The sequence below is a fragment of the Passer domesticus genome, chromosome 2 (genome assembly GCF_036417665.1).
Source record: "Passer domesticus isolate bPasDom1 chromosome 2, bPasDom1.hap1, whole genome shotgun sequence".
Classification (NCBI taxonomy): Eukaryota; Metazoa; Chordata; class Aves; order Passeriformes; family Passeridae; genus Passer; species Passer domesticus.
Genome location: NC_087475.1, coordinates 74,054,744 through 74,070,039, shown reverse-complemented (window position 1 = coordinate 74,070,039; position 15,296 = coordinate 74,054,744). Strand labels below are relative to the sequence as shown.

At 42.9% G+C, this 15,296-nt stretch overlaps 1 protein-coding gene across 3 annotated transcripts in view; it reads left to right on the top strand.

Annotated features, from left to right (window-relative positions):
• Nucleotides 1-15,124, top strand: part of ZC3H12C (zinc finger CCCH-type containing 12C) — a 44,089-nt gene extending 28,965 nt beyond the window's left edge. For all 3 annotated transcript variants that reach the window (XM_064409329.1, XM_064409328.1, XM_064409327.1), the window contains exons 3-6: nt 3,361-3,500; nt 6,229-6,463; nt 7,354-7,460; nt 9,547-15,124. In XM_064409329.1, coding sequence (XP_064265399.1) covers nt 3,361-3,500; nt 6,229-6,463; nt 7,354-7,460; nt 9,547-10,943 — 1,879 coding nt within the window. In that variant the 3' untranslated portion in view covers nt 10,944-15,124. The remainder of the gene's footprint in view (nt 1-3,360; nt 3,501-6,228; nt 6,464-7,353; nt 7,461-9,546) is intronic.
• The last annotated feature ends 172 nt before the right edge of the window (nt 15,125-15,296 follow it).

Below are 15,296 nucleotides of genomic sequence, written 5' to 3'. Positions count from 1 at the left end.
AGAAAACTAAGGAGCTGAACTGCCTGGTCCTCCCTTTGCCTTTAAAAGCGTGGACTGAACTACAACCTGATGGAAAGCTATAGGCAAGAATGTCCCTTTTTTCCCCAAGAGTCCAGGATTTTTTCCTGAAATAATTTCTCAGATTTGCAGAAAGAAACATAATACTGCTAAAATGTAGTCTAACACACCACTTTTTCTTTGTCAGGAGTGAAAAGTGGATTTATCCACTTGAAACCATGGAGATTGTTTAGAGTAATCAAAGTACAGTGATTCCAGTGGAATTTAATAGCTGGAACAAGATCTTCCTGACTATTTTAAAATGGATTACAATATGTTTATGATTGCACCCAGCCTGCTGATATCAGGAGCAGTCATCTCTTGTCTCAGGCTTTGCAAAGGAGCCCTTATGGCTGCCCCCCGGGCATTCAATGTGCACCAAGTGTCCCAATCTTGTGTTGTCAAGGGAAGATGGAATTAGGCATGGATGAAATACTGTTGGCCGTTTTTGCTATGCATTGTGTGCATGTACACTTTAAGTGTGTCACATATGTGTGTGGTTTGGTTTCCTATTCCTGGTAATTTTTGAAATACACAGAGATACCTCTTGCAGCCAAACAAGCAGGAGAATAGTTGTATAGTATAAAACAATGCCTAGAAAAAAAATAGTGGTCTGTGTTTTATTATTACAGTGTTGTTATGGTGTAATACAATATTGTGTGATGTGATCATAGAAAACAGGGAATGTGTTACTGCAGAGGCTTATAACCGTAGCTGAATAGGATATTGAGGTACATAGATGCATTGTTCCTGACAGTGTTCCTAATGTAGCTGTAAAGGCACAGAGGATGGGCTTAAACTATCCTTTGAGTGCCCCATGGCAGCTAAAATCTACAAGCTTGGATCATTATGGCTGGCAACAGTTGCAATATCAGAGTATATGCTTATGTTTGCAGGTACTGTCTCCAATTTCTTTACAAGAGGAAGTAGGACACTTCCTCACTTAAATCCAGTTAATGGTAGTGGGCTCTTCTTTTCCTTTTTCTTTTTTTTTCCCTTTTGTTTGGGATCTATGACGTTCAGCACAGCCTTTGCTGAGAATGATGCTTTGTAAGGAGTGTTAGCCATGACTCATCCTCTCTTGACTCAGGTGCAAGTGCACGCCACCTCCTTCACAGGCTTCTGAAATCAGAACATTTGTGCAAAAGTTTCCTCACTTTTTCTTTGGCACTTTGTCTGTTGCACAATTACTCAAGCTCCCACAGTGTCAAGAAAGACACCAGCAGTGCTATGTTTTAGAAGGGTGGAAAAAGTAGGTACTTACTTTTCTACTGAGGGGGGAAAGGTTTTTAAATAGCTTTCTGGTGTTTTATTTACCCCAAAACACGGAAGGAGAAAGGGACTTCTAAAATTCCTGTGGCTATCTGTCATGATATTGTGCCCTTCACTAATCACAGACAAAGAATTGTCTTTTACCCCTCTGGAAAGCAGATAGTGGCATACCTGCTATACATGACCAGCCAGCCAAGTGAAAGGTGATGGCTTCTTTCTATGCCCCTGTGTTTCTTCTAAAACACAGAGCTGCAGCGTTGGGAGAGACATCACATAAGTTGCTTGTCTTCTGTGCATGGTGAACCTAGACAGGCCTCAGAGGAGCTCTCTGCCTTGTTCTGCAAAGTGTCCAATGAGGAGATCCCAAAATCCATGGCCAGACTGCCCCGCAGATCAGGGAGAAAGCTTTTACTAATATAGTGCTTAGCTGTTCCTAGCTCTAGTTGTGGACTTTTCTGTCCTTATCCAGTGGGACTGTAGTGGGTTGGCTGTGGCTTGCCTCCCAGCAGAATGGGAGAGAAAACGGGAGGAGCAGAAGCAAGAACACCCATGGCTCAAAATAATGACAGGGAGGTCACTCATCATGTAATTTTTTTATGTCAGGCAGACTCAGCTTGGGCAATTCAATTTAATTTATAGCCACTTAATATAAATATTTAATTCCAAATCAGATATTGGGAAACAAAAAAGACAAACATTAAAATATTTAGGGGCAAGACTGTCTCTCCTTTTCCAGGCTTGCTTCACTCCAAACGTGTCCTCCTCACTGCCTCACCACGGCATCACTCTTACACCTTGTCACAGCTGCAGGTGGCAGTCAGTCCTTTCAGAGCAGCTGTGAGCAGTGCAGGGGACTGGGGTCAGAATGTCACTGTTTCTCTCTGCTGCTCCTTCCTTCTTGCACTTTTCCTCTTCTCTAGTGTGCAAGTCCCTCTGGGGGTGTACCAGCTCCACATCCTCATGCCATGGTGTTCCCTCATTCCCACCTTCTGGCTAGAGCTGGGTGTGCCCATTATGGGGCAATCCCAGATTTTTCTCACAGCAACCACCCTGCAGCTCCCTGCTCCCCCACTGGTTGATTGCTGTCCTCCAGTTCAGTTACTTCCCTATAGATGGAAGATTGGTTTGTTCTTCCACAAGCTGCTTTTTTTTTTTCCAGATTAGCTAAATGTGCTTCATTCAGCTTTTCCCCATAGGTCTCTTTTCACTTTATTTTGAATCCTTTCCATTTCATCTATGTCTTTTATAATGTCATGCCTGAAACTGGATGTGGAAGTAGGGCAAGGACTTGTCTGCCTTTAGAAAATGACATAATTGCATCTCTTGCCTTACCCCAGACAGTTATTGCACAACAGACACATATTTTGTTTTGCTTTTGTCTGATCACAGTTAATTGTCTCTACACAGCATTTTAAATACACGTTAATTTCTCCTTCTGAAGTACACACTAAGCACATTCTTAGTTTTGCCAGTGTTGATTTTGGACAGTCTCTCCAGTTTGCCTAATTTGTCCTGTTGAGTGCCTGCCATCCCCTTGGGCTTGGAGGCCCTCTCCTCTCTCCTTCCCTGTTCACACAGGACCTTGTGGAGCTCCTGCAGCAGCTGGCTTTGCTGTCCCTTCCCCAGCTGCTGTGCACACCTGTGCTCATCTGCTACCATTTCCTGAGCAAGGTGCACTCTCATGTTGGTATTTTGGACCTCCTGCTTTCCTTCAGCAAGTCTTTGAGCTGCCTGTGACACCCCATACTTTTGGTTGGGCTATGAGGATTGTTAAAAACCCCTACTTATATTTTTCTTTGCTTGTCAAATCTGTGTACAGATAATAAACATGTTTGGAAAATTTAGCAGCCCTCTCCCACACCATTTTGGAAATGATGGCTGTGTTTGGGCAAGGCTCAGGCAGACTCCCAACTGCCTTTAGAAACCATGGATCAAGTGAAGAGCGTGGCTATGACATCTGCATTTTACTGAGCTCCATTTATGGTCACAGAAAAAGTCATCTAATAAAGAATTTTAATGTGTGTGTTTCAGCCATGGGAACAAAGAAGTATTTTCTTGTCGAGGAATCAAATTGGCAGTAGATTGGTTTTTGGAAAGAGGCCACAAGGATGTTACTGTGTTTGTGCCAGCGTGGAGGAAAGAACAGTCAAGACCAGATGCTCTTATAACAGGTAAGCTCCGTCTTTGCTTGTTTGTTCAGTGCTTTGCCCAGCAGGAGTGCTACTGCTCAAATGAGCAAATCTACATCAATGAAAGGCTGTAACAGAAAGTATCTTTGGTGCAATAATTTCATTGTGATCTATGGCAGGAAAAAGACAAAGCAATGCCCTCACCAAGTCCTCCTGTTCTGTTCTGATCATCTGCTTATGTTTCCATACCATTGCTACTTACTTCTTGAAGAATGTAATTGCCTTTTTTAAAATCTGCTGTTTCTGTGCAGCATTAGTAGCAAAGAGGTTTGAAGTTAGTCATTTGTTGGGTGTTATTTCTTGTGGTGAGCAGATTCTGCCAGGCTGGGCTGACACTGCCCATGCTTTGGGTTATGGGAATTATCCACAGAGAAAGGGCATGGTTCCCCTCCTTTTCATTACTATTAGCAAATAGACAACTTTTGAAAATTTTAATTTTTAATGTGTTTATTGATGAAAAAAATCTGGCATAGAGTATTTATTCCTTCATCAAACTAACAGTTTCTTGTGAAGGCTGGAGAGACATCCTCCAACTGCCCTAAAGTTGAAATAGAAAGGAATTGGGGGTTAAAAAACCCATAACAATTAGAGAGGAGGAAGGGTTTGTTTATTTTAGCCGGGGGGTGGGAAACACAGCTGCCATTAAAGGAGGGGAAGCTTTTGAGACTAATGTCCATAGCTTCTAAAAGAGCTCAGAAGCATGTTTTGATTGCCACGTGCATTTTCAAATATCTGGAAAGATCCTCTCAACACTTTGTTCCATTTGCTTGATTGCTACTAGAATATAGAGTGTTAACACAAGGAAACATTTGGAAAGCTGCTGTTACCCTGTTGGCATTAGCAGTGTGGAGCCTTCCTCTTAAAGCCATTCTCTTTTGCTGTACTAGTGTTTGAGGTGTGCAAATAGCATTGGCTAAGTAATAAAAATTTGACCACTTCTAATTGTGACACCTGCTTGAAGTGTGTGTAGGGCTAAATGCCCCAAAAGGTGTTTCAAGAAAGCAGCAAAGCTAGAATTGACCTAGCAACAGTCGGTTGTCTAGCAATGGTCAATTATTTACCAATGAGAAATCAATTTTCCATGTGTCATCATGGACCCTGAAAATAGGAGAAACAATAACCTGCTCTGATCTATCTTCTGTACAAATATTGCCTCTTCTGTTTTCCTCTAAAGATGCAGGAAACCTGTGTGCTACCAGGTGTGTAAAATACCTGGTGCTGACACTCTGTTTCCAGAGATACGCCCCTGAAATACGCAGCCAGCTGGAGTTTGGAAAAGGCCCTAGATGACTAACATGGGGATGGTTCTAGGCTGTCAGCATTCATGAGAAGCCTCTTGGACTAAACAACAGCCTCATCTTTCTTACCAGTGCCCACCAGTAATCACATGGCAGATTTTTTTTATTCTTTCTTAGCAGGGAAAAAAAAAAAATCACCTTCCATCTCACTCTCACTCACTGGGCTGGGGTTTGAATACAAAAAGGTGGTATTTCATTTAAAATCTTGTGCTTTTTCTACTAAGCAAATAAATGCTTGTATTAAATATATTGTTTTATGTAATATTAATGCTGTGTTTCTCCCTGTTGGAATCTTTTTTTTCCCAGATGGAACATGTTCCCTGTCAAGTTTCTTATGCTACAAAACAGTTGAGTTGAGATCTTAACCATTACTAATAGCCATGACTCATATTCACTATGCAAACACCTTCTGCTGTTTTAGATGTTGCCCAGTTTATTAGTGTATTTTTCTTTCATAGCTTGTCTGCTCCAGGGAGAGTGATAGGTAGGAGAATCAACATAAGGGGTTGGTGCCCAGTACTAGGTACAGCTTCCTTCATAGTCTGAGGTCTGTCTTTCAAAGCTCCTTGGGAACTCCAGGTTCTACACAGGAAAAGGGAAAATAAAATACTTTTGGGATATGTGAGTGACAGATTGTATAGAAAAGAAGGAACTACATGAAGTGCTAAATATGCTTATTTAGAAGGATGGAAGAGAAATCTGTCTGGCTTTGATAAGAACTTGTATATACATGTGTAAACCATTCAAGGGAAGATACAATCTAAACTATTACTGGTGTTAACAAAAAGACCAAACCAAAACAAACCACCACCATTTTTTGCTGTTGGTTACAAAATTACATCAGATGCCTTTCTGGGGAATGCTGTTAATATTTGTGGAGAACCTGAGTGCTTGTACAAAATGTGGGTTTCCTAGTCCTTGTGGGTACCCCTTCTGTTGATTGGCAGAGACTTTCATGAGACTTTCCCATTAGTATGAGCTACTGGAATTCTTTTAAAAGATGTTTCTTGCTGGGTTCTGCCAAGGATCTCAGTTATGGGAAAACTGTGGCTGTACTTGGGTATAGTCTTTGTATTCAGTGGTGTTTAAAATGACCTCTTCAGCCGGAGGAGTTTTGCACAGGCATTTCGATAAAATGGCTCTTCTTTTGAGCCACAGGAACCTGAACGAGGTCCCCTGTGTTAGTCTTAGAGAAATGGTGTAGAGCAAGAGGCTTTGATTTGTTTTTAGGGTTTTTTGAAAGTATTGGCAGCTGACTTCTGACTATAAGTTCAGGTGTCATATGTGGACTATAACATATAAGACATTTTTAGTCCTAAATGCTTGGATTTTCTTCCTCGAGTCTAGTATCTTCAGAGTTTAAACAAACTTCTTTCTTTTCTTGTTTGGCTTTTGATTCCTATTCCTTGTAGATCAAGAAATCTTACGCAAGTTAGAGAAGGAGAAGATTCTCGTGTTCACACCGTCCCGGCGCGTGCAAGGGAGAAGGGTGGTGTGCTACGATGACCGATTTATTGTGAAGTTGGCCTTCGAGTCAGATGGCATCATTGTCTCTAATGATAACTACAGGGACCTAGCTAATGAAAAGCCAGAATGGAAGAAGTTTATAGATGAACGCTTGTTGATGTATTCTTTTGTTAATGACAAGTAAGTCATTCTGTCTTTACACGTGCCACTAAAATAATTGAGGAAAGGACAGTTTGAAGATTCATGCAATTTTTTCGTCTTAAACCCAGATCATTAGATATATGTCAGAAAACAGGAGGAACAGTCAATCGTAAATTTGGTCTTATGATTAGAAGTACGTGAAACTGTTTTTGCAGCAACATTTTTATGTATTTTTATGCTATTTTTTCCTCTTTGGTGTATGCCAATGTATATTTAATGTATGCTATGGTGTAATATTCCAGCTGTGCTGATATACTGAACCAACATTTCTGAGTGCCTGTGGTTAGACTCCTAAGTCCTAGAGTCATAGAAGAATCCAAATAGGAATGGACTTCAGAGGGTCTGTAGTTCAACTGTCTGAGTAGATCCATCTATAGTAACTGTACCCCAGCCTACAGATCAACTGCAGTTACTGCTGGTGGCTTCTTGTAGTGGGAGGGAATCAGTGTTCCCCTAAGCAGGCACTTGTGTTGAGGTGCCTGAATGCTGATGCAAGAATCCTAGGCTGTCAGCACAGTTTTGCAAAGCTAGTAGTGGTGTTTTAAGAAACGCCTGCCCGTATTGCAACCCTTACTTTGGAATTCGGGATGGGTTATTTCCAGGTCTGCTTTGCCACAAAGCATCAGCTGAGCTGGACCAAAGGTGTCTGTAGCAGTGTAGAGGTGTCCACACAGTCTCTTCCTGTGACTACCTCTAAGGCAGCACCTGCAGCAGAAAGATGGCCTTCCAAAACTGCTCTTGGGGTTCCTGGATTTAAAAAACACAGGGCGGCAGGTTATGGTGTAGCATAGCTATGAGATTCTTGGTCATTGCATGAGAAGTATGAAAAGGCTTGTTTGCTTCCATAATGCTTTGTTCTTTCTTTGTAGATTTATGCCTCCTGATGATCCTCTTGGCCGCCATGGTCCCAGTCTGGACAATTTTCTTAGGAAGAAGCCTATTGTGCCAGAACATAAGAAGCAGCCATGTCCATATGGTAATTTGGTTTAACCCATTGTCATGGTTTGACCCTGGCACAATGCCAGGGCCCCCATGAAGGGTATATTTTCAAAATGGTGGCTGTGAGATGTGACCCGGGAACAGAACAAAGCAGGCTCTCATTCGGGGATGGAGGGAAAAAAAAACATAACACTTTATTTATTACAAATCTAGAAAGGAACACATACTAAACTAAGAATGAAAACCTTCCAAATACCTTCCTCCTCCCCCTCCCTTTTCTCCACAGATTCACCACCCCTCAAATTATCAACCCTCAAATCCATCAGGGAGAGAGGAGTCCCCCCTTGCCTCATGGGCCTCCCCCGGAAGCACAATTGAAACCTCCTGTGCTTCCGCGTCATCCATGGCCCCACCCAGAGAACATCAGCCCTCGTGACTTCTCCCCCCCCCCATGTCCAGTGCTCTCACCACTGGACACGGGCCAGGACTGCTTTTAGGGCTCCCCGTTTAAAGATGCTCCACCCACTTCCAGAAGCAGCAGTCTCACAACTCTTGGGACACCAGTCCCCCCCAAATTTCACCCCCTGGGGCCGAGGGGCCTCATGAACAGAGATCTTCCTCTCCGTGGAGACAGAGGGCATCCCACACCCCCTTCAGCCGTCTCTGTTCACGCCGCTGCTTCACTCTTGACTCCCGGGTGTTGCCTCCCCCTAAATACAGTCTCTGGGTCACAGGGAAAAAACACGGGTCTGTCCATGGCTATACAAGAAAGAGTCCAGTCCAAGGCCACTCCATCATCTCTTCCACTCAGGATTCTTCTCTCTTCCAGCCTTCCTCACGCTTGCCCATCTCTCATCTCTCTCTCACCTCATCCTGATTCAGGAGGATTCAGTATTTGTAAGGTTTCTATTAGTCTACAAAGGGGTTAAAATCTTCAACTCTGCCTGCCCAAGGACTCCCACATCTGCCGGGCACCTTCTCTCGACGCATCCCCCGCTTCTGGCCGGCTGAGTTGCCAGCACAATCTCTGTCCCTCTCTCCGGGGGGGGCTGCCCAGACATCTCAAGTCTCATCAATCCCTGCATGTTCTCCTCCACCTCTGCACTTGTGGGGCTCCCGGCCTCCTCCCTGTCATGGCCTCCCCCTCCCCCACCCAGACGCAGCTGGGCAGGGGAGAGGTCGGACCTTACTCACCAACACCGGATTCCCAAAGAGGAAGTTCTCTGGGAATCTCCTGCTTTTAACCCCCGTGTGTGTTCTCAGAGGCGTATCCAAACCCTTAGTGGCCACCTTAAATGCCAATTTTGAATTTGGCCCCTGATTGGCCCGACTTAGACCTTTCCAAAAACACATTTCCGGGCCAAACCACGACACCCATCACTTTTATATACTGGGACTGGGGACCAAGATCCTCCTTTATTTTAACACTGCCAAAATTTTTTAAACTCTTTAACATTGGTTTTAATATTGTTGTCTTAGCCTGAGATGGGTTGAAATGTTGAGCTGATGGTGGAAACTGATGCAATTTTTTCATGTGCTACTTAAAAAACATTTCTGTCTACTAGTTGAACTAAAGGAGCTACTTAATTAATCATTCATTAGCATAAATTCAAATCAGCACCTAAATTCTGCAGGTTCCAGAAGCCCTTTTCTGGTGTCATGAGATATTGAGGTCTTCCTCAATATCTTCTTCCAGAGAATTAGTTGAGCTATCTGAAGTTTAGCTGCTCAGCATTCCTACAGGCATCTTGACTGAGCTGAAGCCTGCTGGCCTTATGGCTGTGGGACTTCCCAATTAAATTTTCTCCCTATATATTGCCTTGGCCCAACACAGCAGGTGTATACACCCTCCCTGGCAGTGCCCCGTCCAGCTCAAAACATGGCTGGTAGTGTTGGTCTGCATTCCCAGAGCACCAACTGCAGGACACTATCACCACCTCCTTTTTCCCCACAAAACAGGAGGGGAGCTCTTAGAGCACACCCTGTGTTGCATGAAGCCAATCTTGTTTGCAAGATCTTTCAAATCAACAGCAAAACTTCAAATGAGGGGCATTTCTGCTATTTTTGATGGCTAACAGATTTTGTTTGAAGTTTTTAAAATCTGATTATGTTTGTATTAATAGGGAAGAAATGTACCTATGGACACAAATGCAAATACTATCATCCAGAAAGAGGAAATCAGCCTCAGCGATCCGTAGCTGACGAACTTCGTGCCATGTCTAGAAGCACAGCTGCCAAAACTACAAGTGAAGGAGGACTGGTAAAAAGCAATAGCGTTCCCTGTAGCACTAAAAGCGATGGCACTTCAGAGCTGAAGCGTGCTGCTCCAAAGAGGCAATCTGATCCTAGTATAAGGACTCAAGTCTATCAAGACTTGGAGGAAAAGCTTCCCACCAAAAACAAATTGGAAACCAGGTCTGTACCTTCTTTAGTTAGCATACCAAGTTCCTCTGCTGGAAAACCCCAAAGTACTGCACCTTTAACGAACGGCCTTCCATCCGGAGTTCACTTCCCACCTCAGGATCAAAGACCACAGGGACAGTATCCTACAGTGATGATGGCAACCAAAAATCATGGAACACCAATGCCTTATGACCAGTATCCAAAATGTGAGTCTCCGGTGGATGTAGGGTATTACTCTATGCTGAGTGCCTATTCCAATCTCAGCATATCTGGACCGCGTAGTCCCGAGAGGCGCTTCTCCTTGGACACAGATTATCGGATTAGCTCTGTAGCTTCCGACTGCAGCAGCGAGGGGAGCGTCAGCTGCGGCAGCAGCGACTCCTACGTGGGCTACAGCGACCGCTCCTACATGAGTTCGCCTGACCCGCAGCTGGAGGAGAACTTGAAGTGCCAGCACATGCACGCCCACGGCCGCCTTAACGCTCAGCCCTTCCTGCAGAGCTACCACGAGCCCCTCACTCGAGTGCAGAGCTACAGTCACGAAGAACCAAAGCATCACCACAAATCTCCCATTCCGTACATGGCTGTGCATCTGCAGCACCCAGCAGTCGGCGCTCGTTCCAGTTGTCCGAACGACTACTCCGTGCCCCAGAGCTCGTCTCATTCCAAGACGCTGCACCTGGGGAGAGCCCTGGTGTCCACGAGAATAGACAGCGTTTCCGACTCGCGCTTGTACGAAAACTCCCCGTTGCGACACAGGAAGCCTTACTCTGGCCAGGAGGGGCTGGGAGGCTGGGATAGGCAGAGTTACGGGATGGATGCCTACGGCTACCGCCAGACGTACTCCTTGCCCAGCAACCCCACGCAGCCGTGCTACGAGCAGTTCGCCTTCCAAAGCCTTCCCGAGCAGCAGGACCAGCCCTGGCGCGTTCCTTACTGTGGAATCCCGCAAGACCCCCCGAGGCTCCAAGACACCCGGGAGAAGGTTTACGTTAACCTCTGCAACATCTTCCCCCCCGATCTCGTGAGGATGGTGATGAAGAAGAACCCTCACGTGACGGACGCTCAGCAGCTCGCTGCTGCCATCTTAGTGGAGAAATCTCAGCTAGGTTATTGAGAGATGACGCATCTTTGTGGTGTCTCGTAGTTTTCAGCTCAGCCCTAAGGCTGAGGGAGGTTTGCTACAATAGCATTTGGGATCTCCTTCTCAGCAAGGAGGTTATATAGTAATCCGGTTATGTGAAATACTGTATCATGGAGTCTGTATGTATAGCCCCATGCATTGGAAATACCAGATAAGTTTTGCGTTCTAGTTTGAAATTTTTTAAATGGCTATTTTCACATCTGGAGGGATGTTCCATTTTAAACTAATATATATATATATATATATTAAAAAAAATCTGTGGTCTCTGGTTATAATCTTTGGTGCATCAGGGGTTTATATGCAGCACTTTCTTATCATTGTTACATTTTGTTGGGATTTTTGGTTCTGTTTTATAACTTGCTGGATGCTTATCCTTGGGCTGTGAGATATTAACCTGCAGAATGAGGATTTTGCTATTTCTGGCAGGCAATTTTCAAGCCAAGTTTCTGACATTTTTAAACTGCCACAAGTATGTCTGATGTATGTTTGTTTGGTTTTGTGAGCTTTTTTGTGCTGTAATCACCTGTTTGTAGAAAACAAAGATTTCCTACAGCACTGACTTCATTTTTTGAAACAAATAATTAAGTTACCAGTTAACAGTGAAATGGGTAACAATATATTGGTAATTTATAGTATGGCACTTTTCGTTTCTTTCTTTGTTTTGCTTAAATAGTTACACATTTTTGTTGATGCAGTCAATTAGTAAGACCGGATGCAAACAGAGGAGGAAAAATTTTTTTTTTTTTTACTTATTTATGGATATGTTAAAAGCCTTACTGCCTGATTTTCAAAGGTACTGAGAATTTGCAGCCCCTTTGGAAGCTAAGAGACACTGCAAATGCTCAGAACCACCCCAAACCAGGCCGCCCTGTTTCAGTTCCCATGTGTTGTTGCCCAGCTCTGTGTATCTCTGGTCAGTAGATGGGGACCTGAAATCACAGGGCCCTGTTTAGTTGTTTCATATGTTTTTCCTTTGTATTGCTGTACTGGATAAAATATGCTTTTCATAAAGTATTTACCTGTTTTTAAATGAATTTAATTATCTCAATGCAAGTTTTGTATTTAAGATACTGTTTGATTTTTCTTGCTATTTATCAAGGCTGGCCTGAAAAGGTTTTGTGTGTTCAGGATATGCAACATTTATTATCTGCACTATGGTAATGATATTGTAGCTCAAAATAATAACTTAAACTTTTTTTTTTTTCCTTTTTGGCTGGGGAGGGGAGGGTTGTGGGGAGAGAAGATACCATATGTGTTCCTGGAGTTAGTTTTCGCTTTTTCCGTTGTGTAGGCCTGATTCTTGCCACAAATAGTGTAGTTTTAGAAACAGACAAGCCAAGTCTGTTTTAGCATTAGTAAGGGATATTTCTGGTTTAAAGTCATGGGTTTTACTAGCACCTCTTAAGCTTTTACATATATATATATGAAAAATAGAAATAGTTTTTGCAATTGATGTCAGATGTACTTCCATGACATGATCAGTTGCCAACAGTTTTAGGTTTCCATCCATTGTAATGATGTTCAGTGTTAAAAAAATGTCACTCGTTTACACTATTACAGCTGATAATTTTGGTACACTTGCTGGAGTTTTAAGTAAGGCCCTGAAGAACCAGAAAGTACCTTTTACTGTTGATACAAATTGTATCTTTTTAACTGAGAACTATTTTGATTTGTAGATTAGAAACACAAATGTAAAATTATAACTAGTCTTTTGGGCAACATTTTATCCCTTATTTCAAAATTAGAGATTTCAGACATAGAATAGCTATAGGCAAGTAAAAGTAGGTATTTATTTAGGTGTCTGTCTCAATTTCACATACTAAAACGAAAAAATAGGCTATTGGCATCTTCTTCCTTCTAAAATCTTTGTAGTGGGAACTCACTAAAATAAAGGTAAAATGCTGCCTGAAAATGATGTCCAAGCACCTTTGAATACGAAGACATTTTCACTACTTGTGTGACACCATGTGTTGCAGCAAGTAGGGTTTGGGTATACAGTAAATGCTTCTAAAGAGCATTGTGCTATAGACATATCCAATAATCTGAACCATGTTCAGCAAACCAATTCAGGACGTGGAGCTCCTGCAGCTTCCACTGCTGGAGCGCTGCAGGTTCTGCCATTGCCTGTCCCTGTGGCATGGCCAGAGGGGCTCTACACCATCTGTCCTGCGTTGTCTGTTCAGGGAGAAGACCTCTTCACCTGTGGCAACAGTTTTTCCCTGGATTTGGTTGGTCGCCATCCGTAGAGCGTGTTTTGATGTAGAGATTGATGCAGCGCTGACGCTGAGGTTTGGACTGGGAAATGGGTCTCATCTTAGTTGTATGCTAAGATTTGGTTAAACTGAATTACACTGAAGTACTACACCATAGTGTAGATGCAGCTGTTTTAATAATGCAGTTTTTGTGTTTGTAGTTTTAATGGGTTTCTACGTTTATTTTTTATTAGTAGGTATTTACTTCTGCCAAAAGTTCAATTCCTTTAAGCATGAACTGGAACGTGCTTATGTAATAGAAGTGTTTTGTGGTTTTTCCTGTGGTGTGGGCCCCAGGATGCTCCTGCCATGCACATGTCACAGTCTGGCCCAGAGCAGGGGCTCAGCAGGCTCAGCCACTGGGATATCCGTGAGGAGCTGCACGGCCCAGGCCTGAGTTACCAGTGTCCATTGCCTCTGCACACTGCCAGGGCAGTACTGCAAACCCAAAGGGTGGTGATGGCTAGGGAATTCTTGTGATAGGTGCTGTGCTTTGCACCCAAGCACTGAAAATGCTTTAAAAGTACAAGAGCAGGAGTAATTTGGTGGATTTTAATGTTGTGCAATGATGTGCTAGTTCCCCTTAGACTCGCTTATGTTGGGTAAAGGAAATTTATTGTGGACAAAATGTTTGCCTTGATACTTCCTTTTGTTTTGCTGTGGTAACAGATGGAGGAATTGTGTGTGAACATCTCCATGATGAGATCAGTCTGTATGTTTAACAACTTCTAAAGAGTGTACCAGTAACAAACATGAATGCAGTGATGCTGGTCAAATACTACCTTTGTCTATGTAATTGCATTGATGCAAATAACTGAGCTGTAACCTCCCATGATCCTTAAACAGCAGAGCTAATTCAGTGATACTGTCTTGGCCCCAGCTGAGGGCCAGAGATGCAATGAAGGATTTAGTACCTTCAATTAGAGCTGTCCCTCAGCTAAGAAGAGGGGAAAACTTCCCTTTGTCTTCAGTACTTGAGAGTTGTTTTGATACTTAGCAGAAACTCTGTATTTTTAGATAAAATCCCAAGGTGTTATACCTGCATCAGTAATAGTATATAGATATACAGTATTTTTAATGCACATACATTAGGCATCTCCCCACAACTGTTTTCAATACAGTAACATATTGCAAATATTTAAGAGTTTTTAGGTATGTCCTGTAGATAACTAACTTTGAGCTAAATATACCCAGGCTATGACAGTATTAATCTCTTTGTTTTTTATTTTTTTCAAATATGTGTAATATATATATATTTGTATATATACACACATTATTTGGCAAGTGGGTTTAAGATACTGCTAATGGTCTGAGGTAAGATCACACCTTTCCAGGTGTCCCATTTTCTTTGGTGTGGCTGAACTGTAGCTTGGTCCTGCATTGCAGAGTAGCTCTGGGGAGAGCCAAAGGCCTGATGTGTTTGTGTGACACCCCAAAAAGAGAAGGCATGCCGGACTGGGGAAGCCCTCAAAGGAGACTCCCTCAGCCTCGGCGGGTGCAGACTGTGGCTGAGATGTTGATGAACTTCTGCTGTGAAATTGTAGCTAACAATTCACAAGGTGAACACCTTCCCAAAAACACCGAAGCTGCCAGTGTAAACCAGAGTACCTCACTTGGAAGGGGACACGGGGGGCATCTGCCCCAGCAGGGTGAGCACCAGGACTGAATGCCTTGGGGGACAGATACTGCAGCGTCTTGCCACAGTAAGAGACTACCAAAACATCTACCAGCTTTATCACTTGATGGCTTGACCAAGGCATTTTCAATGTGTAAAGCTTGACAAATGACACACAATGCTTTCCTGCTCTCTGGAGCATTTAGAAAAATACCCAACTGACTTTTTATTGCTACTGAAAATTTAAAATACTGTGCAATTAAAAAGACCATGTAAAAAAAAAAAAACCTTAGAAATTATTTATTTTTATTTACAGTGTGACTTGCTAATTTATTCCTTGCATTATAAGGCCATGGGGGAATGCTGTTTGTTGAACTTTTTTTTATCATAGGAACTAAAACTGCTGAGAAGAAAACCCAATAGATTTAAACTTAAAATTCTATGGCCTTGTTTTGTTTT